At 43.2% G+C, this 25,545-nt stretch overlaps 1 protein-coding gene across 1 annotated transcript in view; it reads left to right on the forward strand.

Moving 5' to 3' along the window:
- adam19a (ADAM metallopeptidase domain 19a) overlaps positions 1-25,545 on the forward strand; it is a 141,628-nt gene that overhangs the window by 86,917 nt on the left and 29,166 nt on the right. Inside the window, exons 5-10 of the mRNA XM_053859841.1 lie at positions 7,850-7,926; positions 16,491-16,674; positions 20,169-20,234; positions 20,666-20,737; positions 20,986-21,152; positions 23,347-23,431. Coding sequence (XP_053715816.1) covers positions 7,850-7,926; positions 16,491-16,674; positions 20,169-20,234; positions 20,666-20,737; positions 20,986-21,152; positions 23,347-23,431 — 651 coding nt within the window. The remainder of the gene's footprint in view (positions 1-7,849; positions 7,927-16,490; positions 16,675-20,168; positions 20,235-20,665; positions 20,738-20,985; positions 21,153-23,346; positions 23,432-25,545) is intronic.

The raw sequence follows: 25,545 nt of genomic DNA on the forward strand, positions 1-25,545 counted from the left end.
TTCATTCAAAGGGGAATAAAGTTTATTTTATATTAAGCACATTGTGTTTTGTACTTCTGTTTACTTTGCTTTAAAAGTTGCCATATTTTTTAGTGTTGTTCAGTAATATTGTTAGTCGGTTTCTGTAAAGAATTAAAAAAAATAGTGAATTGAGTGTTTGATTTAGGTGTGAAAAAAGACAAATAGTTAGTAGTAATAGTTAGTCTCTAGTTGTTCACATTTGAAGCCTTGCGACCGGCTGTATCTTGTGAGCTGCTCAGGGACAGTGTTGTGCAGTTTATTTATTTAATCAGTGACGAAACACAGCAGAGGCCCCCCATTTTAGATGCTCTTGCACTGTAAAAGTTTTTTTAGTTTAAAATGATCCTCCTCACCAACTGTGTTCACACACCGTGTTAACTGTGTAATTTCTATTATTTTATTTTTAAAAAATGAAATGTTCTTTTAAAAGAAGCCTGTCGATCTTCCACTGTTGGGGAAAAGAGAGAAATGTCTAATTGTTGTATATTTTTTGTAATTGTTGCATTTGTATCCCTGGCTACACCGAAAATGTACCGAAACAGAGCTTTATCTGTGGCTAACCAATGATACGGAAATCTGCCTGGACTACTGCAATATCCTCCTCTATAGAAACAACTGATCCAAATCTCAGATGGTTTTGACCGATAGTTTCCCATAAATCCTATATAGCTTTCACTCATTTTTAAAAATTCTTTCTGCCACTTGAATCCTCTCATGGTCTGGCCCCGCACTGCATCAAGTAAGTGTTGACCAATTATTATCTCATAAACCTACTGCAGATTTCTGGTGGCACATTACTATTCATACCGAAAGTTGGGTTTCCCCCGCTTCCCCCCTGAAATTTCAAGAATATATGAGACTGTCTGAAATAATTAAACTTTGATAGTTAAATGTCTAGTGAGAAATCCAAACCTTTGTTATGCTGTATAGATTTATTCAATGTAATTTATACAACAGCACATTAGCATGGAATAAAGTGATGGCAGTCAGTAATATAAACGACAAAGCCAAATGTGTTTTTCCACTTTTAGTTTACTTTTGACTGAAATGTTTGCAGAGATAAAAAGGCATATATTTTTTAGCATCGTGCTCTCGCTGCTCATTGATCTGACTGCAGAAGTGTTTTCTCTGTTTTTAATCTAACCATGATGATTTCCTCATCTCAGACGTTAAATCCCAGTCAAACAGCCTCTTTTCTTTTTGGATTCAATGATCATGAATGATTGGTCTGAGCTGCTCCTCTACATCACGGAAATCCAATTATCCGATTGTGTTTGCCTTCATCTGTGAGCCTTAGATGATTCACTTTCTAAGTGAGCCTAACAAATCTGTGTGAAAATTAATCGTCATTCAGTTTGTGGGTTGCAATATACTGCTCGTGTTTTCATTACAAAGAGACATTGCTGTTTGCATTTACTCTCTCTGAGCCAGCGCTGCAAAATCTGTGAGTCGGCTGTGAGTATACGTTTTGAGACGTTGAAATACACCATTGTGACTTCAATCAGTGATTCAAATGTAGTTTCCTGATCTGGATATAAGGTAAGGTAAGGTAACTTTATTGTCAAATATGCTACAGTACGAGACATATAGCATGGATGAAATATCTGTTCTCACAGACCTGGACACGACATACAATCACAGACGATATTTACTCCGATTAAATGATAAATGTCTAGGGAAACAAAAGTGTGAAACAAAATGTGTTGAAAATCATTTGGCAGGAAAGAGGCTTTTTTTTTTTTTATTGTCTTCAAACTCTGCTGTGTTATTGCGAGCTGTAACCGCCATGATGAGGAGCCCCTCGCAGGCTATTTCACTCGGCTCAGTCACAGATAGTGGTTCCCCTGCAATCCACCCGATGGCCCACTTTAGTCTGGATTGTTGGAGGGCTGTCTGATGGTCATACTCTCTGAACTGTGCTGTAAATCAACCACGTTCAACACAAAGCTGCTTCAAATCAATATGCAGCGGTGGAAAAAAGTTTTCGGGCTCCCCGTGCATTCGACTGTGTGCTTATGGCAGGACTGCCAATTATTTGTGGATGTGACGGTTTATTTATTCGTTATTATTATTATTTTTTGTTTGTTGGACAACAATGTTCAGAACTAACATATTGAAACTTTAGTTTTGTTAGTTTGTGCTTTGTACTTTTTGTACTTTGTGCATGTGCTTTGTAGACTTGGAGAAGGCGTAATACCGGGAGGTGCTTCGGGAGTATGGTTCTCTACTGAGGGCTGTTCAATCTCTATTCCCGGGGCGGGAGTTGTGTTCGTATACTTGGATGCAAGTCCGATGTATTCCCAGTGAGGGTTGGTCTCCGTCAGGGTGAGAAGTTCTGTCACTCTGGACAGGCTCGGAGTAGAGCCGCTGCTTCTCCACATTGAGAGGAGTCAGCTGAGGTGGTCCGGGCATCTCATCCGGATGCCCTGTACCTCCCTTTGGAGGTGTTCCAGACACGTACAGCTGGGAGGGGACCGAGGGGTCGACCCAGGACCAGGTGGAGAGATTATATCTCTACGCTGGCCTGGGAGCGTCTCGGGATCCCCCAGTCGGAGCTGGTGGATGTCGCTCGGGAGAAGGGTGTTTGACGTGACCTCCTGAAGCTGCTGCCCCCGCGACCCGGCAACGGATAAGCGGGCGACGATGGATGGATAGTTTTTCTTGTGAACAGCACAGAAAAGCATCATTATTTGTTTGTGTCACTTAATGCAGGCGCAGCATTTTCCATTAATTTTCCCGATAATACTTCAGATTGTGTTCGAAAAACCCTTTTCCGCTGCTGTATATTCAACTTACAGTGTTTCCTATGGGGGAGTGAGGTCACACTCTTCTGTCTCTTTGAGTCTACTAAGGAGATGAATGTGACCTTTAAACAACTGGTTTTGGCTAAACCAGTTTATGGGGTCAATTGTGATGTTTGCTATTTTTCTTTATGCTCTTGCTTGTACTCATTAATATTGGTAATGTAAATTATAATTAAAAAATAGCATCAATTAAATTTTGTCATGAATTAATTTAAATGAACACATCCCTCGTGTTTATATTCAAGAAGAAAAAGATGTGCTACGTTTTCTTCTCCAGTCTGGACTCACGGCGCTCTCTATCACCTGGTGTCAGAGCCTCACTTCGCCGGCCGGCCCTGCGTGATACACGAGCTGCATTAATGAAAGTCAGAGCACTCCAAAATATTGCCTCATTCCCAGTGACTGTAATGCAGACGTTAATAAACTTAGTGTGGCAGCTGCCAAGTGAGGTGCCAACCCGATCCTCAGGACCAATTATGAGTTCAACTTCCCGTTGTCAGAGGGGATAATAAATTACAAGCACTACTCTCAAGTGACATTTTCTCAGTTTTAGACTAGAAAAAAATCTGTTCATTGATGGGATCATTGTACCTTTTTCCTAACCCTGACCCTGAGAGGCTAAACGTCTCACTTAAAAATGTTCCACCCTGAAGAGTCTGAAGTGAAGTGTCAGAGAGAGAGTACAGTCACACCGTTGTGTGGTGAATGGTTACTATGCTGGATGTGCTGATCAATAAATTGACCATTGTTAGTTTATTGAAAATGATCAACAGGATAAAAATTGCTTTAAAAAATTGTTAGCAGCTGAAGAGATCCTTTGGTGACATTCCTGCCATCTCGTTTTTTTTTTTTTACCACTGCTACAAGATGCTGTTAGTGTTCCTTCACCTGGCTTATCGGTTAAAGTTTTGAGGTGCAGGCATGTTTGTTGCCCTCTTACAAGGTCACTGGAATTTCAGTACAACCTGTTTTTAATATGAATGTGCTTTATTTCTTTTTTGACATTCTCCACACAGACTGATTCATTTTTTTGCAAAAACAGAAAGTACAAACTTCCCTTCCCACATGTATTTAAAATGGAGAACTTGTTTTCTTCCACTTGGGCTTTTGATGTATATCAAACCTGACAACTTCAAGCTGAGAAGAAAACAAATGACCTTGCCTTTAGAGAACTGCAGAGGTATCAGAAAAAGTGTAAACTAGTTTGAAACCAGAGAATCGAGTTTTTGGAGACATCTGACAGAATCCAGTCTGAGCCAGATGACTTGTGATGTGACGCAGCAGAAATGGAGGAGATTTTTGGCTGAGGTGAAGATTTAAAAAAAGGAGCTGAGCTGCTTCGATTCCCTGATCAGAGACGTAAACAGAAAGGAGCATTTGCTCTGTATTGTCAGGTAGTTATAGGTCAGGTTTCCCTGTCGACATGTTGTAATACGTCTTTGCATTATAATGAAATACTCAACCATCCGATGGCTGGTATAATGGTCAATCTTTAGAAGTTGCAACCAGAGAGCTCTACTCTTCGACATTACATTCTTTTAGGTTTGGATTTTCTTGGACAGTAAGACACTGATTTTGGGCGAAATACTACCTTTTAGCCTCAAAGGGAGGTTGAGAGGATTCAGACTCGATTCACAGTGAGTTGGTCAAAGGTAGCCTGACCTTGAAGGACATGGCTGCTGTTTTAATAGCTTGCGGAAGACATCTCAGATGGTACCTAAGCCTGTCCAAGAGGGAAATTCGGGTGTCAGAGTCAGCACCACAATTGAAAGTTCCAAAGTTGTTCTAGCGAACATGAAGGTATCTGATGAGTTTCTGTCTGAGTGAGTGTTGTGTGCTGGGATGGACTTATTGGTTTCCTCTGGAGAATGCGATGTACTGCGGGTGGAGGGACCTGAGAGAGAGCTACACTGACCTAGCTCAGATTAGTGCAGGGCTTGTATAAGGGAGTCAGGAGGAGCAGATTATAGAAGTATAAGGTGGGTCAGTGTGAACAAGTACTTCATGAGCTGGCCAGAGCACGAGGAGTGGATGGGAGTTCAGTCTGAGCAATAGACTGTAGAGGTCAAGAGAGAAGTAAAGACATGCAGAAGATTAGAAAAGCCTGGCGAATATTTATGAAGAGGGCCAACTGGAAGATGGGGCCGGGCAGATTACTCACTAGGTGGTCGGGAGGAGCAGAGAAGGTGATGAGGTTGGTGCTGGGCATATATGCACAGAGGTGAAGAGATAATGAGGAAATGTGTAGTAGTGCAGGGGAAGTACTGTATGAAGAAGGGAGGATGAGCTGAGTCGGTGAAAATACTGCAGAAAATGTAAGGCATGATAAGAGGAGGAGGGGAAGACAGTAGACAACAGTGAGGTGATGAGAGGTTGGGAAGTAGGGAGGATTACAGAATATGATGTTGGTTTTTATCATGAGGGCGTCTTCCCATGACAGGGGCAGCTCCTGCCTCAATGAAGTAGCCATATGAACCGTTCATCCTCCCGTTTCTTCAGCCAGATGTTTGTGTATGGCTTTTGGATTAGGGATGTGGTCAAAATCATTTCCTGACTAGTAACACGAGCTGGTAAGCCGACTCAGTGGCCAGTCCTCAGTCCTCCTCATGCCTCATACACACATAAGATGGAGTATTTATCATGGATGAAAACATCGTCCACCGAACGCAACAGCAATACACTGTATGTGCAGCTGAAAGTACAGCAAGTAGAGGCTCTACGGAGCCAGCTCTGTAGAACCACAGGAGCTCACTCACGTTAGGAGCCGGTTTCTTTCTTTTTTTCATGTTGAAGATTGGTCATAATGCGTATCTACGCTGAGCAAAAGCAGAAAGGGGGGGTGAGTGGCACAGGCGGCAGGGTTGTGCTTGCACAGGCGCCATTGGTGCTCAGGCTACACGCTGGTCTGTCGAAGAAAGTGAATAAAAGGCAACAGTGTAGTCAGTGGGAAAAAACTGTTCCTCAATACATGTTTATTTAAGCTCAAGCTGCTCAAGCGGGCAACACAAGTAACTCAATAGTAGTCCACACTCTGATCAACATACAATCGCTCAGACTAAAAGCAAATATCACAAGTATCAATGTTCCTGTCTTTATCAATCAGTCTGAGAACATACACACACATACACACACACACACACGTTTGTATTACTCTGCTCATTGCCATGACTGTAGCCTCTCACCCTACACCTAACCATCTAAAACAAATGACTATACTTAACCAGGACTCTGAACCAAACTGAAACCTAATTATAATGACTTAGTTATTTTGACGTTTTCATCCTCAAATTGAGGCTTGGAATGTCCCCACAAAGCAAAATGTCCTCTGAAGTAGGTGTGTTTCTGAGAGCTTTTTTGTCACTGCACTCTTATTTCTAAGTGTAGTTTCTTGCTTCTGCTGGTTCTCTCAGTCACACACCTTGTGTGGTGCACATGGATCTTATTCAGTGTATGTTCAGTGTCCTCTTCTTCTCTCTTTCATCTTCCAACTGCAGCAGAGTACTTTCAAAGCAAGAGAGAGCTAAACTCAGTTGGCTGACGCTAAGTTTGGAATCAGTGTAATTACTTCTTCTTAGAAAATTAGTTGTCCTAGCAGCTTCATTATTTAGTTTAGGTTAACCGACCATATAATGAACCCTTTGGACATCAGCTTTTTAAAGATTCCACCATGTTCAGGGTTGTTTAAACGTTGTCTTCAAGGATGGCTGAAGCGCTGTCTGTGGGGATTTAGTGAATGAACTTTGCCTTTCAAAAACATTTTCATCAAAAGATTGTGGGAAAGAGATTTTTAAACGAGTGGAAAATGCATGGAATATGGTCATTTACGGAAACCAATGAGGCTTATTTTCACAGCCTCTAGTGTTTACCTTGATGTTTATTCTACTGCCCTCCCTCTAGACTTTCAAACACAATAACGTGCTGCTTGAATTTGCTCAAAACTGCTGAGTGGAACCTGCCAGCCTGCCAGTGGTTTCTTCTGCACCCCAGACCGCGCCCGATTATTCGCCACAAACCTGAAACACAGCCTAATGGGCCAGTAAGTTCTGAACATGTAAGCAGACTAATTGCTTCTTGTTGGCAGGTGAAGTTCTCGCTGACAATTGATTTGTACGTTGGCGCCGCGAGCGCCTCTCGCTGCTGCCACTGCAGCTGTTGGATTGAAAGAGCTCATTTCACGCTCTGATGAGCTGAGAGACACTTTTGAATCGTCAGAAATTGACCTGCCTGCATAATTTAAACCCTGAGCTGATAAATACCTTTTTTTTCCACATGATTGTTGGTGCTGGATGCTCATTGTTTTATTTATCCGGCATGCCTTTACTGTCTAATTCTATTTTACATGAGTTTTAAAGATTGTTTGTGTCCAGCGTGCCTTCAACACATTGTTCATTCTTTAACACGACAACCTTTAGTTGAGGTTATATTCTCTTTCCTTCCAGAGGTGGTGAGCCACGTCACCATGGTGACGGTAATCAGTCCATAGCTAGTACTGCTGCTTATTATTCTCAACTCATCCGTCTTGTGTTGTTTGTTTTTATATCTGATGAGTGTTACCCGGGGGAGGTCAGCCACGTCGACATGTCCAAGGACCCAAATAAATAGAGTCACAAATATTGCAAGTGTGAATGTGTCGCTATGCATGAAGTCAGCCGTGTGTGACCACAGCAGGCTGAGCAGGTTTGGTTGTCTTTATCCACAAACAAAGACGGTCAGTCAGCAGCTTAGCTCATGTGGCTGCGGTTTTGTTTCTGCATTTGTTTAGCTGTGTCATTAGCGCATGAGAACGTGTGTCACTCCTGAAACAACGATATGAGTTGAGCCCACGATGTATCAGGAGCAGTGTCCCGGGTGCTCGAATGTCACCTGCAGCTGTAATCATCCAGCAGAAGCACTTAAATCGACCCAACCGATTGATTCATCTTCAGCAGCTCCGGAGACTGTCTGTCTAAACATGAGCACATATTTCTAAGAGCTTTCCTCGGGATGGAATAACAAGTATTGATCTCAATTCTTTTCTCTTTTAGGATCACTGCTTCTATCACGGCCACGTGAGAGGACATCCTGATTCGTGGGTGGCTGTCAGCACTTGCTTCGGAGTCAGGTAGCGACAGACTGCGTTGACGGCTTTTATATTGTGTCTTTCATTGTTGTGAGAGCTGGAGTGAAACAAATCTGGTGTGACGTTGGATCAATCCTCGCAGGCCTCAGTGACTTTGAGTGTCTGTGTGAGGAAAGCGAGAACACATGATTAAAGCAAACAGTAGAATCCACAGATGGATTTATTTATTGGATCGACTATCACAGATCTGGGCAGCGGGCAGCCCCGGGGACGAATGCGGTTTTTCAACAGTCTATGTCCGAGTCAAAACAGAAAATGGTATTTTTATGAAATAGCCAGCATTGTTTCTCTGAAGTCTTGACATGAAGTATACATCTGGTGTATGAAATTTGTAGGTCTAAAACGTATTCTCTTGTGTCTTTTGTTCCTTTTCCAAGTTTAATTTTCCTTTTTACCTCAATGTTACCGAACATTACTTTTCAAAAATTAGATTATTTTCTTCTCAGTACCTTATATACTATTTATTCTACCATTTATCTGCCACTTAGCAAAAAGATAGGTGTATCGGCAACACCAGAATGCAGCAGTACCACCCAACATGCTGCGAATAACCATCTCATTGGTGACCCTAACCCGACAAAATGACATGATCCAAATAATTCAGTTGCTGAAAAAGGCAAGACAAATCAGCCTAAGACTCGCAGTAAATGTCTGCGGTCCAGTGAGCCGTCATCAAGCTGGTGCATGAATCCTTCGAACCTCCCTTTTAAGTACAATGGAGCATGCCATCGTGTATGAACATTTCGGTAGAGCAGTGGGTCCAAGCTTTTTTGTAGTTTCCTCCAAAAATCTAAATTAATTGGACTTTTCAGGGAACACAAAATCAGGATTTTGTTTTTATTTGAAACCAGCCAGCCCTACAGCATATGCGAGCTTCAGCTGTCACTTGCACCACAGGACTTTTGGCAATCGGGACATCAATAATAGCTATTCTAAATTCAAGTCACGGGCCGGTGACCTATTCAATTATGTTGCACTTTATAAAGCGATGCAGCAGTCTGCTCTCTTTGCTTCTAAAACGCTCTATAGCCTGCCACAGTCTTGTAAAGCAGAACCACTTGAGGGGCCACAAGACAGAAATGGAGCTGCTATTTTTTTCCTAGAACTGAACTTGAGCTTGAGATAGCAGACATATCTGACTCAGCTGGGTTCCGCCAACCTTCTCTGTCAATGGAAAGCTTCCTTTGCAGGTTCAGGTCCTCTGTGGTCAATGATAAGTATTTGTCAACAAAGCCATGTGTGTTTAACAGTTAAACACACACCTGTTTAACTGTCTATGGCAGCAGATTCCTTTTCATTCCTTTAAGGTTCACACTTGAATGGAGGCAATAGTTGTCAGGCAAATGTGTCAAGCAACTGTTGAGAACCCCAAATTCTGAGGAGAAACTATAGTTATCATATCACTGTGTCTGGCAGACGACCCGGTTCACCCTTCACTCTCACTGCTCTGGAATCCCGTCCTTGCTAGCATGAATACCAACTTCAATATAAATCAATGGCTGTGTGAGCATTTAAGTTTAACAATATGAACTCCCTTCCTCGTCACTCCCCTTGCGCGCCCTCACTGTGTCAGAGAAATGACTATTGTGATCCGCTTTAGGGATCCAGGCAGAGGTTTTTAGAGTCTTAGAATTTCACAGAGTCAGACTGATATTAATGTAGAGCGTCTTGCGTGTGGCTGGGATTGAAGCTTCTAGCGCCGCCGGAGGATGTGTCCTAAAATGTATATTCATGACTGTGATCCAATAAAAGAGACATCAAGTCGCAGCTCAGCAGGGCTCCAGCACCAGTGAATCTAACGCTGTTTAAGTAAATCTAAAAGAGATTAAAGTTTCCAGAAGTTTTGGAATGAAGTTCCCTCTTCGCTATCATAGTCAGTGTGGTGTCGGGCTAACACTTTTGCCGGCACTCCCTGGTCCCAGTGTCCTGATCTGGGAACGGCGCCAACAGGCGCTTGTTGACAGCAGCTTTGATGGGAACGGAGCGGACGGAAAAGAGAATCGAATTCTGCTGGCCCAAAGAACATAAAAGACACTTCAGATGACTGGGATTGAAGCGTCTCCTGAGTTGATCGATGTCGGGGTTTTTTTTTTCAGGAAATGAAAAAGTGTAGAGAGGTGCAAGAAAAAGATTTGTCCAGTTGAGATTAAAACCACTTAAAGACCGTCTTATGGTATTTTAGTTACATAATCCGGATGAAACAGCACTTTTAATCAGAGTCTACTTGATGCGGACGTCTTAATGGCAGCAAATGGAGCTGGCTCTTCGAAACCACAACAAATCCTTTTGAAATGTTTTCAGAAAAATGATATTTTTTGTCTACAGTTCACCCTGTTGCCGTGGTTTGTTGCTCACTGATTGTTAATTCTAACATCTGTGTTGTGGTTTTACTTTTACTTTTATGTTCGCATTTATGTCTGGTGCTCAGTTCCACCCCTACGGAGCGGAAACTGCGAAACTAAGGATCCGATAAGACAGGAAATCAATAAATATTAATAATAAATATTAATAATAATTCATTAATTAATAGAACAGCTCTCCAGACAACAGGGAACCTTTGTCAGTGCAGGAGTTCCTGGTCCACTGATCACACTGACGCACAAGACACGTGGCAGCTAGGATGATAACAACAACAACAAACATGGAGGAACACCTGAACAAAAGGAAACAAAAGCATCTGTTTGCTTTTGTTCAGGGATGTTTTTCACTGCGCAATGGTCAGGGTTTCCACTACTCTGAATGGTAGAGTAGGGTTAGGGTTAACCCTAACCCTAACCCTAACCCTAACCCATGCAGATATTTTCAAGACATTAAGAGCTTTAGTTTAAATAAGGTGATATAAAAACTTACATACATAGCCACCATCGTGATTTGTTGTGCTATTGTCAAACTGATACTGTTTAAATGTATGTATGGGCCCATCATTTTATTCAGTAATTCATTTGCATTTTACTGCACAAGAGCAACAGTAACATTACAGCTGCGTCCACACAGAGCTGATATTTTCCGTGCTAGTGCTTCATAAAAATGTTTTACATGAATCTATTGAAAATGACGTACAAATATGCTGTACATTTTCCAGGCCGATTGTAGGCGCTGTAATGCTCTACAAACAAAATACGAAGATAGCAAGCTCAACGTTAGTGTTGCTAAAGCAAGTTCCGCACCACTACCTGACTGTTACAGCAACAATATTCTATATGTATTCAATAAGTATCTACGTAAATAGATAAAATGCATGCGATAATGGTATGCGAGCAGGTTGCGGGAGGTCTTCAGCCACTCGGACAACTGGGCCTTGGGTTCAGCAGTACAAGCAACACTGTTCACAGGTGACAGCAGTTACAGATGTGACTATTGATTTGAATTTCACTGTTAAAGAGTTCCATTTCTGGGGGCTTAACTAAAGCTCCACAGTCAAACATTAGCATTAAACTTCCTGTACTCACTTGAAAGGCTTAATGAATGTAATGAAATTGAATCGTGTTTTAAGAGTCCCTGGCCGCTTGTCTCTTCTTTGATTCCAGCTCACATCTCATTCTGCTGTGAACATCCAGCCTTGGTCTGGTTAGGGACGCACACAAAAGAGCTACTCCCTGAAGTGGTGATTTTGTTGATAGGGCTGCGTAACGCTCACAGGATGGAAGATAATGATGCGAAAGGAAGAAGGAGAGAAATCACCGCGAGAATGACGGCTGTAGGGGGAGATGTCACCGTTGTTCTTGGAGACGTGATGAAAGCCCTGTGTCAGGGTCACTCTGTCTGTCTGACATCTCCGGCAATGGAGGCGCTCTCCTCATAAACTGTTAGACGTTCTCAAATCAGCGTCGTGACTCGTCGCCCCCATCACTCTCATTAGTGAGCTCTAAACAGACAGGATGGTCATGAAGGCTGAGATAAAGTCTTTCTCCGCCTCACAGATAAACACTTGTTACAGATGGGAGGCCGCATCTCTCTCAGGAGTTTCTTTAGTTTCTTTTAAACATTCACTGGGTTTTCAGTCGTGGCACAGAGGAGTAAGATATTCCCAGAGCTCATCTGGTGGAGCTCGGTCAGCCATTAGAGTGGTCTTACAAGACACCAGCGTCCTGTGGACTTCCTCCAAGTCTCTCACAGGTGACACAACCATGCAATTTACTGTGCAATGTATTTATCAATCGTTGAAACACGGCACAGCAATTTGTGATAATCTTGTATTCATTTTTAAAAGCTTGCAAGTGGTCTTTGTTGAATTGCAAAGTTGAACAATCCTTCAACTTACTCAGGCCTACTGTATTATGAACATAGAAATCAGATGGACTAACCGTAGTTAGCAGGACACATAGTGTATCATGACTGTAAACGAAACGCTACTGTCATATTTGAATTGACTTGATCAGCTGGTTCATCTTAGCCATCCTATAATGAAACCCTTCAGACTTATAGCTAGGATTTTGAAACAAGGCGTCTCTACTGGACTCACCTGGCTGAGTCAAATAACAAATTGAGCTCAGTAGCTGTTGCCACAATAACACTGTCAGTCTAAATAAGTTTAACTTTCCTGCTTTTTCCCCGGTCATCACCTTCAAACAACCCATCAATAACAGCTCACTCCCATGCCAAGAGTGTTGCGATTTGCGCAATGTGGACACCTGCGAGATGAGCCTGGTAAACAATTATGGCCTGGATCAGCGAATTCTGATCACATTCAGCGAAATTATTGAGCACAAACACCATTTTCATGGAAACCAGTGTGATGACGCTGACACGGTGTAGCATCTTACAAGCACTAATAATGGCAAATTTAGGGTGTTCTGTCCTCCGGACGCCCAGTCGCTATCATCTCCTCGAGTTGTAGTGTGTGGTAGTCTGATGCAACTGTCACTAAAGGAGACCGACTGTTTGTATCTTGTTGGGTATATACAGTATATTTGTGTTGGGAATCAGGCCTGTGCTCCATCACTCTCTTCCGGGATGCATCTCCATCAGTCACTCATCTGAATGCGCCGCACACAATCCAGTGGTGGAAGTGGTGGAGTTTTGTTTGACTGGCATTTTATTTCTGGAGCTTTCAGTGAAATGATCGCTCTACGAACAGAGTGTGTGGTTTTAAAAGGTAGCAGGATGCATTTATCCCCTCCTCTTTGACTGAGGACATGTTTAAGATGCATTTTTGAGGTAACGCAAACTCTGCTGTCTGAGGAAGCTTTTTCAAAGCCAAGTCATTGCACCAAATTGGAGTCAACATTTGACTTGATCTTTGGTGCGGAAACATTAGCAGTAACGTCTGTGTTGTCAGGGAGCGAAGGAGTTGAGTTACTGTTCAAAAACTGTGTTCAACACATAAATACAGATGCAAATGTTGTTTAGCATTTGCTTAAAACTCTCATGTGTCTGTAGACCGTGAGGGAATGTGCAAGAATTAAAACAGGTGCTAACAAAGTTTCAGCTTTGCCCCTCACTTCTCTTATCTGCTGGTGTTCTGCCTGCTCTGTTTTCCTCCGACACCCTACATAGCGAAGCACATTCATCCGCCCGCAACTTTCACGCTACCATGTTATTTTATTGACTCAGGATGCATTGCTATATTTAAGGTTGAACTGAAAGCCAGACACAAAATAGAAAAACGACTGTCTCTAAATACCAATCTGAAAGCTTCCATCAGGAGTGTGAATCACAAATGACAGGCCCGCTCATTTCCGCCCAGCCAATCGGAGTTTCTTTGTGTCGGCTGTGACTGCCGCAGAATAAAATGGCTACTTCTGTAAAATGCACTCAGAGGAAGTCAAATAGTTTTCATAGCTGCTGTGGCCATGACTCATTATTACTGAAGCTCGGCACAATAATAGATTTTCAAGATGGCGACGGAGAATTAGAAAATACAGACGTCGGCTCTGGTCGGCCTAATGCCTTTGACAAATTAAAATCCAATAGTCCTAAAGTGACCTCAGACTCTCAGATCTGTCACTCTATTTTCTGAATCAATGTTATGCAGAGTTATCTTTTTAAAGTGAATTATTTATCATGCTGGGGCCAGATATTCACTTCCCCCATCAATGAAGAGGCTAATGTTTATGCATGACCTCTTAACCATGTTTGTCAATTATGCTGAACATCATGAGGTCGCTAGGTGCTGTAGTTCTCTGGGCAGTCAGTTTCTACAGTAAGTAAAAGTAAGATGTCGTAAGATGTGTTCCCTGATAATCGATTTCACTGGTGTTGAGTCCCAGTTTAAGTGTCATTGTCCCTTATAATAGGACTTTTATAACTGAGAGTGATGTTTGCAAGTGATATTGAGACTGATGTTTGAAGATGTGGATGGTATAAGTGACAGGAGTGCAGGGATTATGAATGATAATGATGGCTCCTTCATCTGTCGCCCAGTTAGAGCACCGACTCTGCATGAATGTCTGATGAAGGATCGGCTGCGGTCAAAGTCATTAACTCTCATTGACTAGAGGTCACAGATATCTAAGTGTGGCGTCTGAAAAGTGAGATCAATCGACGAAATGTAGTCAGTAAAGAATCCTCTTGAACAGGGAGCAGTCTCTTGGACCTTTGGATGGTTCCCCCGAGGTCGCACTAGTGCTCCAATAATTTACCATCACTTTTACAGATTTAGTCTTAGTCACAGATTTTTTTATCTATTTACTTGGGTTGGCAAGGATGAGCAGTCGAGCGTCACTTTTTGTCATCAAGGCTTTACACCAGAGGTGGGCAATTAAATTTGAATTGAATTTTTAAGGGGGTCAGGTTGTATATTGTGACCATTCAGAGGGTCCTTCAATGTCAAAGAGGGTAAGAGAAAATTGAAAATAAAAATCAAGTGATGACATCATGTGTGGTTATGAAATGACACTTTAAAAAAGCACAGAAATGTTGGTTTGTTGTTTCATTTAATTTAAACCACACTCCATTTAAAGATTCTTGATTTTAATATGTACTTTCAATTCTGATGTAGGAACAAGAAATACTTCTGAAATAGTCAACAGAAAAGACAACAATTTAGAAAAAACAAGAATGTTATGTTTCAGTTGCATCATAGTGAACAAAAAACAATGCACAGGACAAACATGTCAGAGACGATGTCAGTTTTATATTCCAGGAGGGCCACATAATGGTCACGAGCTTTGGGTCATGACCGAAAGGATGAGATCGTGGATACAAGCGGCTGAGATGAGTTTCCTCTGCAGGGTGGCTGGGTGCACCCTTAGAGATAGGGTGAGGAGTTCAGTCATCCGGGAGGAGCTCGGGGTGGAGCTGCTGCTCCTCCACATCGAGAGGAACCAGTTGAGGTGGCTCGGGCATCTGATCCGGATGCCCCCTGGACGCCTCTCTGGGGAGGTGTTCCGGGCATGTCCTACCAGGAGGAGACCCCGGGGAAGACCCAGGACTCGCTGGAGAGATTATGTCTCCGGTCTGGCCTGGGAACGCCTCGGGATCCCCCGGGAGGAGCTGGAGGAGGTTTGTGCGGACCGGGGAGTTTGGGCTTCCCTGCTCCGAATGCTGCCTCCGCGACCCAACCCCGGATAAGCGGTAGAAGAAGAAGGTGAAGGCCACATAAATACAGTCAAAGGGCCACATTTGGCCATTGGGCCGCACCAGGTCGGCTTTAGACAGTGTGCTACACGTCAGATTTTGGATTTTGCATTTATTTGGTTTTGAATTTATTTTTTCACCACCTTTTAAACCATGTCTCAAACTTTGATAGTCTACGAGTGACAATAAAGTTTTGGATTAGCTCTGTTAGCTCTGTGGTGCAGGGTCCGACAAGAATCACCGTCATCCTGTTGTGAAGGTGCGTGGCCAAGTAAGAGGCACATCAGGTTTAAAAACAACTCAAAGTTCCACATTTGACCGACTTCTTCGCTGTGAATATGAAGGAGGAGGAGTTGCTGCGACAGATGGACGACTCAACGCATCAGCATTGATCTCTACTGTTTAGAAAGAATGTGACCGAATCCATGTGATCTCCTCACAGTGGTAGATCTTCAACAGGTTCTAACTGTTCATGATGTCATGTCATCATATCACCCACCTCTATCTCTGGACGACTGAGGTGAAATTCAATCATTTCCCACGGCACATCTGACAGTCTGGACGGACACTAGTGTGTCGCGGCACTCTGGTTGAAAAACACTGTGCTACACACTGTGGCGCTCACATTACTGACCTGAATTTTAGAGATGATCAGGCATGCAAATATACAGCGGCTCAATTTGCGTTCAACAATTCTGTCAGTGTCATAAGGAAGACGTCTGACTGAAGCTGGATCAACTATGGTTATGTTGAAGCAGAGCTGTCAGACTGTCAAAAAATCTGTAATTGATTCAGAGCCCTTGCAGCTTAACACTTATAAGATTGAACATTTTCACAGACTGAACGCTGTGCTTAACAATATATTGTCATTCCCATTTAACTCCTGACATTTTAATCCAATATAATGTGTCTGATTGAAATTGATCAGGCTGAAGCTTCCCAAGGTTATGAGTATTAAGAGTGTGAAATCTCGATCCATGTGTAATGTGGGTCCACTGTTCTCACCACATTATCCTGCTCTGTTTCAGGGGTCTGATATCTCTGGACTCTAATGTCACCTACTACCTGGAGCCGATAGGCAGAGAGGATCCTCAGCACCACTCTCTGCAGCACACAGAGGAACTGACCGTTCAAGGGGGGAGCTGTGGTCACACCCAACACACATCGGAGTCCGGTCACGTCGCCAGCCTCCTCAGACCATTTTACTCGAGGGTGAGTTTGTAGACATCTGTTTAAGCCGCTGGAGCGACTGAGTCCAATTACACATTTGTTTGTATAAAAACACTGACTAAAGCTGGGCGAGAATTTGTCCTGCTCTTAACACGAGCTTTGTGACCCAAGAAAAACTAAATGTTATGCGAATTGATGCGCCAATTTGAAGTGGTTGTCTTTCATTAAAAAATGTAAGCCTTATCTTTCTTAAGTGCTTCATAATAAACCTTGACTATCTGGCACTATAATGACAGCAGAACGGTTTCAACCTGGTTAGTTCCTGTGCCTGGGTGGGCTTCCTATCCTCAAACTGGGACCCCTTAAGGTTGCAGCTAAATGAACAACTCATGTCAAATACAATAACAAATCAAAATCACAAGATATGAAATGAAACACATTAAATATGAAAAGTCCTGATGGACGTGTGGAGCATTATTACTCAGCAGCTCATGGTGAATTGTCATGGAAAATGCATATGTACCTCCAACTTGACTTGAGGATTTCTTTGGATTTTTTTCTCTAACAGCCACTGGTTTGTTAATATGCAGCTTAGATGGCTCAACTTCTCTCATAGTGTGGTAATGGAATCGGTCTCAAATCAGTTTTCCAAGAAATACATTATTCGCTTGCATTGCACTCTGCCCTTCCTTTGATTCCCTGGTATTTCTAAAAGGATACCTTAAAAGTGCCTTATTTGTAACCCTCTTATTTCCCTAGTCATGTTATTAGAAAACCAGGTTTACTTGTTTTTTGATGGGACAGTGATCAGCATTCACCGATCACAGGGATATCGGCCGATCGTAATCGGTGACTGAGCAATTGATATCCTTATATAGCACCACAAGGAGTATGCAGCTCAATTGTCCTTCAAAACCATTACGAGGACTGAGAGAATCGGAGACCAAGACCACGGACCTCCATGGCTTAGACAAGATTGTGGACAAGACTGTGACAAGACCACAAAGGAGTGGTCTGGAGACCAAGAACGATTTTGAGAACTACAAGTGAACTAGCTGTATTCCCAGGAACGTGTTCAAGGCCACAATAGCTGTTTGTTGTTTGAAACGTAAATTAACTTCTCACGACGCCCCCTCACCGCTCCCTCAAGGCTCGAAGCACTCGCTGCTTTACGATGATGGCACCCACTTTTTTTCACCATTCAGCTGGAAGCAAACAGCAAAGCTCAATTTGTAGTTTTAGAAACATTGACCAGAGCCAATTTTCTGCTCTTTCTCTTCGGAGGGCAATTCCAATACCCAAAAGTGATGTTTCTCTCCTCTAAGCTGCTGGTTTGCACAAATATTTCTTAGTTATTACCATATTTATCTTCATCCCATATTTTAAAATAGTGAGCATCGTTCTCACTGTGTGCACTGAAAAGCCTGTTAGCCCTCCGCCAGAGTATCACTCCCCCGCCCCCCATTTCTTTATATCTTCCCCCTGAATTTAGACCCTTCGGCTCCCACAGCCTCCCACTCCGCCTGCACCCATTAATCCTGACTTGTTATGCAGCGACCAGCCGCCGCAATCCTCACACACACATGGTCCCAAGGCCTCCGCTCAGTCTTTTTCTGAATAAACAAAATGATCAAGAAGTGAATCTTTGAGGAAAAAATGTGAGCTTCCAAAGTGTTAGTCTGATAAGCCACACATGGAGGAGCCATCCTGCAGATGTTCTCTTACAGCACCTTTGAAGTGTGTGTGATTAAGTCTGAGGAGGCTCTGCCTAAGCTCTCTACCATGACTAATGGAACCTAGTCAAGCTGCGAAAAGTATGTTTCCTTGGATACATTACATTGCATGTCATAAAGCAGATGCTGGCGCTACGTCTTCATGGGATAGTCGAAACGGTCTAGTGGGGTTGGAAAGCCTGTCTTTTGCATCTCCTGTGCTGGCTTTGTTATTCTCAGGAGGTGGTCTTGAATTTATTGAGGGAGATGGTGTCCCAGGTGAGGGAACTGCGAGCTGGAGAGCTCATGCTGAGCGGATTGGGCTACAAGGGCTAACGTTGTCCCAGGCCTAATAGTAAGTGACAAGGAGCTTTGATGAGGTTCAAGGAGCTACAGGAAACAAGTTAAGGGAAGGAGTGTCAGTCGTGTAGGAGAACTTTTTCAAGTTGAAGAGCCGTGACACTGCTGTATTCTGGATGAACTTCTGATGGCACAGTACAAGAAACAGAAATGCAAAATGATCAGAGACTAAATGGGGTCCTGTGGATCTTATTTTCAGGGATGATTGGTGGGAAATAAACATATCAGGTAGATGTCTGGAATCATCTGTGGACACTAGAGCGGTGCTGCTCTTTAGTAACAGCACCACTCAGGAAGAGGTTGAGAGGTTGAAGAGACGCCTTGATCTGTTCTGGAGCAGAGGCCATAGGAGATCATCTGGACTAGATTGAGAGAACATATACTGTACATCAAAGGTGGCTAACGCCTAACATAATCGAACCTATGTGAGACATGCCCAGCTGGCGGCCTGCTGACCAACCCCGTGCCTCTCAGTCTTATCCTCATGGTGAAGCAATGAATCTCAGCTCTCTATAGAGAGATGATTCAGTGGTCTAACTAGGGAGCAACCCGCCGCAGCTCCAACTCGGTCGCCTCGCAGCAGATCCCGTTTTTGTCCAGAGCATGGATGAGGTCGCACACATCATCAGTTAACTCAATCATGTGGTACTGAAGGTTTTTAGTGGCAAGCTCAATGCACAGTTTTTGCCGAAGTCACTTCCCGACAGCTGTGACTGGAATTCCAGCTGTGGAAGCAAAGAGCTGTCAGATAATCCAAATTTGTTCACACCATCAATCAATGCTTGAGCCCATTTTAAAACCTGTTAAAATTGTGGTTGTCATGTATCCTAGTGCATTTTTAAGAGTCTATGGGAATCCGGACCTTTCCCACTGCGTATACCTGCGGAACACGTGGACATCACCACTGAACACTGGTGTTTAGTGAAAACATCTTTCATCTGAGGCTGATTCAAAGTACAGTCCAGCCGCGTGGACAGCACAGACTTTTTGTTGCTCAGCTGATCAATTCTGTTTACAGCAAGGCAAAAATAATGCTGCATCGCGTCGCAATGGCAGTTGGTGTGAGTCTGCGGTTTGTGCCTGTTGTTTGGGCAGCGAGGATGTCCAATGGGGGCAAGCTATTGGAGGTTTTTCTGCACTTCCTCGCTTGAAGGACACCTTGGGGTGCAAACAGAAATGGATAAAAAATGCACTCTCTCTCCAAAAATGTCTTGGGTCCCTCAGTTGATGTGGCTCAGTAAGAAAAATGGTGATGATAATTTCGTAGCTTTAACACCACTGCACTTCCCACACCATCAGTTGTCATTTCCTCTGTATAAAAGATTAGTCACTCTTCCATGGTTAGCACCGAGGTCAATGAAAATCTATAGCAGCTAAATCCAGTGCAGGATGCATGTACAAGTGTGGAGAAGGTTGGTTCTGTGTTGTAATTCCTGCTCTTCTTTCTCTGGTCTCTGTGGGCAGGTGAAGAGAAACACCTGGGGCACCACCAAGTACATGGAGCTCTACATCGTGGCCGACAACACACTGGTAAGTCGACATTCATTTTCTTAATGGTTCTTCTCCGCTGTGCATCATTTGTCTATCTACGTCAAACATCACAAAGGGTCTCGCATTGAAGGCGAAACCCTCGCTGTGCTAATGGTTCTCTTCCTGGCTCAGGGCTGCAAGGCAGCATTGTGTAAGTCAAAAGCATAATGAGCTGCAAAACCACAGACAGTGAGGGAAATGAATCTACTAGAAACTGAAGGTGGAAGCTCTTGGAAATAGACACTAAGCTTCTCCATTTCTCAGCTGCCTCATCATGACAGATGAAAGCATCTTCTTCTCTCTGCTCATGTAATACATGAACATCGTATACTGTACATTCGAGCAGTGGGCAAACTGTTGTGCCCATTCTGGGCTTTATGGAATCTGATGAAGACTGACTGGTCGTTTTCTACTTTCTTGCTTCCCCACAGTTCAGAAGACAGAATAAAGACTACGAGAGAACCAAGACGAGGATCATGGAGATTGCCAATTATGTGGACAAGGTAAGATGGACGGAAGCCAGAGCAGGTCTGAAAGTTGCTACGCTGAGTTTGGGCCGCACCAGAGACTCATCTGGAGCCTTCAGCTGTCCATGTTTGGTCATCCACAACAACACCCAGGGCTGATCGGAGAAACTACACTGCTATACACAGTATAACTATTCCTCCGAGGATTCCCTTATTTTCAATATGTCTTTCAGCCAGGTGCATGTCGAACCTTGTCCGTTGACAAGTCCATTTCTTTGTGGCAGTTCTACAGAGCTCTGAATATCCGAGTGCCACTGATCGGACTGGAGGTGTGGACGGACAGGGATCAGTGCATCGTGAACGAGGAGCCAAACGCCACACTCTGGTCCTTCCTACAGTGGAGACAGAAACTGAAGTCCAGAAAGAAGCATGACAATGCCCAGCTGTTGACGTAAGAAAAGTCTAAATATAGGCTGGAAATAACAATGTTGCTGTACTGTATCTCCAGTAAGAAGCCGTTGCTGACACGTCGGCTCCTGAAGTCTGTTAAATACCAAGATTCTATTTAAGAATCGGGCTGGCTGAGCTCTGCTGTCTCAAACGTTGGTGCCTTGTCGCACTATCCATCAGTATAGCTCATCTTCTTTTTCCTTCTTCTGCATTACCTTCAGAGTTCCACAGCAAGTCAGCCTCCTCCACCTGAACCTACTGTATTTTAATCATGCTTCTGCAGGTGCCCCACTACATCATTCATAAACCTCATTGGTTGGTCTCCCTCTCCTCATTTTACATGATATTTCTGACCGTGTCCTTCCTAGTCACTCCCAACAACAACTTGAACATCTTCATCTGTGCCACTTCTAAGGCAGCTTCCTGTCATTAAAATACCACACTCGACACACACACTGTTTTCGTCAGACTAACATCGTCAATAGTGCTATAGAGGGGACCATTGACTGTAGTTGATATTCATCTGTCTCATATCACCCGACCACATCCACCTGGCCTGCTCTCTTCTTCGCCTCCCACGATTTCCTGACTCCAAATAGCAACTCTGCATCTTCACTCTCGTACTCACATGAATTGCCTCGACAGACTTTCATTCCTCTCCTTTCCAGCTTCTCCTTAACCTCCACATTTCTGTCACTACATGCCATTGTATCATCAGCAAACATCAGTTTCTCCAGTTTATCTGTTGCAAGCATCAGAGATTTCCAAATAACACACAGGACCTTAACACCACCTCCTGTATAGGCCTTCATATCTCCATCAGATCCTGTGCAGCAGGGTGACGCCGTCCTCATACATAATTAGATGAAGCGCCGGGCTGCCATTTTTTGTTTTGTCCAGCACATTGTTTGGTAGTTGTGTGGGACAGAGAAACCGATCGCCTCGGTGTTTGCTGGATGAGCAGACTCAATAAGACTAATTGTAAAGTCCACTCATGTTTACCCTGCCGACTGAGTCCTTCTCTGTCATGATATATAGCCCAGACCAGAATGAACGGGAAATAATTGAGGGTGTTCTCAGCAATTCATCACTCGCTGGAATGGAGTTGCTGGAACCACACGGGAACACCAAGAGCTTCGTTCCTCAAGAGTTTCACTGAATATCCTTTCAAAGAATTGCCTTAAAAAATACCTGAATATTGGGTTAGGAACGTTGTCATGCACATGAATGTGATCTTTAAAACTTTTATGATGGAATCATAGTATCCACAGCTGTTGTGTTCCAAAACAAATAATTGAGTCTAAAGATGATAAGCTGAACTGCAGGTTTCAACCCTGAACATTTCATTTTAAACCCCCTAACAAGATAAAAGATGTGAGATATGAAGATTTTTCCCGGCACGTCCATCTCTGTCTCAAATGGCTTCAAAGTGCGAGTTCATATCTTCTGCTGCCATCAGAGCAAATAACTTGTGATGTGATTAAATCGTCTCATGCTCGTCCTCGTGCTGGAAACTAATGGATGCGCTTATTAACTTTACACTCACTCCCACACGCTCACAGCTGAGTCCCGCTGTTGCATCTAGCAACACAAACTCTGGCTGCCGTGGCGGATCAATTGGAGCTTTGTTACTATTTAAATTGACGAATGATTAAAAAGCGATTTCATTAAGCCAACGATGGTCTCCTCACTCTGGTGTAATGGTGGAGAACAGCTCACCATGTAGCCAGTAGCACACACACACACACAGTCATCCATTATTGTTCCTTCTCTCTCCACATTCTCTTCTGAATGTTCTGTGCAGCTTTTTGTTAATTCACTGGATGAAGTGTGATTTTATTGCTCACGGCCAAATGAACCATCAACAGGGGAGCGTTGGACACATTTCTCATGTCAGATTACTGGCAGAAACCTCATTGAGGAGATGTAAACAAACCGCAGATGCATCTGGAGCAAATTGGGGTTCGCAGACTCTCCTCAAATATGACATGACATCACTGTAACTATGTTGCCTTAACCTGCTGCTGTCCTGGTGCCTTGGGGTTGGATGACACAGCAATGATCTAAATCACATTTTCATTTTACATTTCAGTGTATGTCCCCCAAAAACCTTTATTTGAATGAGCAACTCCAGCTGTTGCCGTCTGGCTTTTACCAATTACCATGCTATTGACACTGTTTTTGTTTTCCTGCAGTGGTGTTATTTTTAAGGGGACGACCATCGGCATGGCACCTCTGGAGGGGATGTGCAGTCTGGAAAACTCTGGTGGAATCAATGTGGTACGTTTTTATGTGGTTTAATTGACTTGCTAATTTTCTGTTTCAGTATTTATGCAGATTTGTTGTCCACTGGCCATTTGGCAAACGTTAGTTTAGGATCTGGGTCCATGATGCCAAAGATATAAATAGTAGGCAAACATTGAAAAACATTTCTGATCTAGTCGAAATAGGAGCAATGTGAGCTTCATCATCAGAAGTTCTACATGCGTCACACAGAGTGAAATGATTCAGCAATATCTGTCTTTTTTTACTACAGTGGGCCGTATGCTTTGCTGCCAAACATTTTTTGCCTATAATTTTGCACTCAAGGCTGCAGTGGCTTTCATTCTATGAAATGTTATTGTCCTCATTCATTACTCAATTGTTTGGGTGTGTCTTTGGTTGTTGTTTGATGAATGAAATACAGTCCACACGGCCTGTTGTCAGTGCATGTAGTAGGAGTTGAGCGTGGCGTTAAGAATATGTTGTCAGGAGTTTGTCCTAAAACTGTAAAGAGTAGTAGAGTGAGTGGGTGACTGTCTTGTTTGTATGCTTAGTGCCATTCATCTTCACTTGATTCCAGTTAATGTTTATACTTGCGCAGTAGGAGAGTAGTTGGTGTGTGAGAGGTTGGAAGATAGACATACTGTAAAATGATCAAACTGACTTGGTTATCGCAGAGGTCATGTCCCCAAGCTCCAAGTGACTGGGAAAAATCTATGAGTTAAAACCTTTATATATTTTTTGATTCTATATTGAAGTCTTTATGCACCCTCTGCACGCTTCCTACGCACTCTGTTTATCAAGCAGTTTCACCAACGCTACGATCGTAAGCGGCTTCCTTTGGGCTTACAGTAGGTTCAGTGCCAGAACTCTCGTGTCCTTAACCAACACCTCAAGTTTAGTATGGTGAATAAACACAGGGGTTAAAATAGGATTTGTTTGGGGATCTTCTATGGGGGCTTCTTCTTGTAGAAAATTTAAAAAAATAAACTGTATGTTGCAAATTTTGTGCAAATAAATTGTGAAAAAATTGCAAGGTTAAGAGACAGTGATTTGCATTACATTTGCATACATTTGATCATGATAGATGAAGCATTGTGGTCTTTGCAACTTAGCTTTGTAATATGAATTAAAGAACACATACTGTAATTCATCATTTTCATGAGTGGTATGTGGCCCCAGGCGTTTGCCTGTGTGTGCCTCATGGTAAGTCCTCCCATACAAAGGAGTAGACCTATGCACCCGGCCCTTTTAAACCTCAGCTTAAACGTCCTTTCACGCTGAGCTGTTCCGCTTACTGCTAGCTTCTGCTAAAATGTCTGAACAGCCTCCATCTGTTTTCCATTTACCGCTGATTGTTCTTTAAAGTAATTACTCACAGCCATCATCATTCTGGAAGCTTGCTCATGAACGACCCGTGATGATTTGGGGGCGCCCGTCTGCAGACATTATAAATCATCAAAATAGCATTCCAAGGTCAAAAACACCTCTTTTGTTTTCAACAACCCCAACTCTCAATTACCAAGCTGTGACAGTAGCCAGGCATTTAGCTCAGCAACGAATGGGACAGAAAGACGGGGAGCTTTTCTGGGTCTGATGAGCTTCTAATAGACTATGAACTGCCCGGCTGGCAGAGCAGCCAGAGATAATCCAAATGTCTCCTGGCGCATAAACCCCAGGACACAGGCAGCGCTGGATCACAATTCACACTCCTGGCCTGTTTGTTGAGTTTTTGAAACAGGAGCGCAGCTGAGTGTTAGTGGTAGGTGCATCAAAGAGAGGTGTATGTTTTTGTGACTCGACAAGCGATACCTGCAGCAATAGCGGTGAAAAATTACAGATGGAGGCGCCAGATCCGTCAGTGAGAACTGATGGCTTTTACGTTTCCCCCCTAGGGACAGGGACAAACTGACAAAATCATTTCAGTTTCCCAAAAGTGTGACAGGACGTACATGACAGTCAAGAGCTGCTGTTTGTGTACAATTGTTATTGACAGATCAGAGGTAGCAGCAGGGTGCAGAAGTCAAGGTTTCCAAATTTGAAGCAGGAATTTAGAGTGTGTAGTCGCTCTGCAACAGTGATGTTCAAGAGCTAGACCATGTTATATTATGATGTATAGCATGTTGGGGTCT

Source organism: Synchiropus splendidus, chromosome 3 (assembly GCF_027744825.2).
Source record: "Synchiropus splendidus isolate RoL2022-P1 chromosome 3, RoL_Sspl_1.0, whole genome shotgun sequence".
In the NCBI taxonomy this organism is placed as follows: domain Eukaryota; kingdom Metazoa; phylum Chordata; class Actinopteri; order Syngnathiformes; family Callionymidae; genus Synchiropus; species Synchiropus splendidus.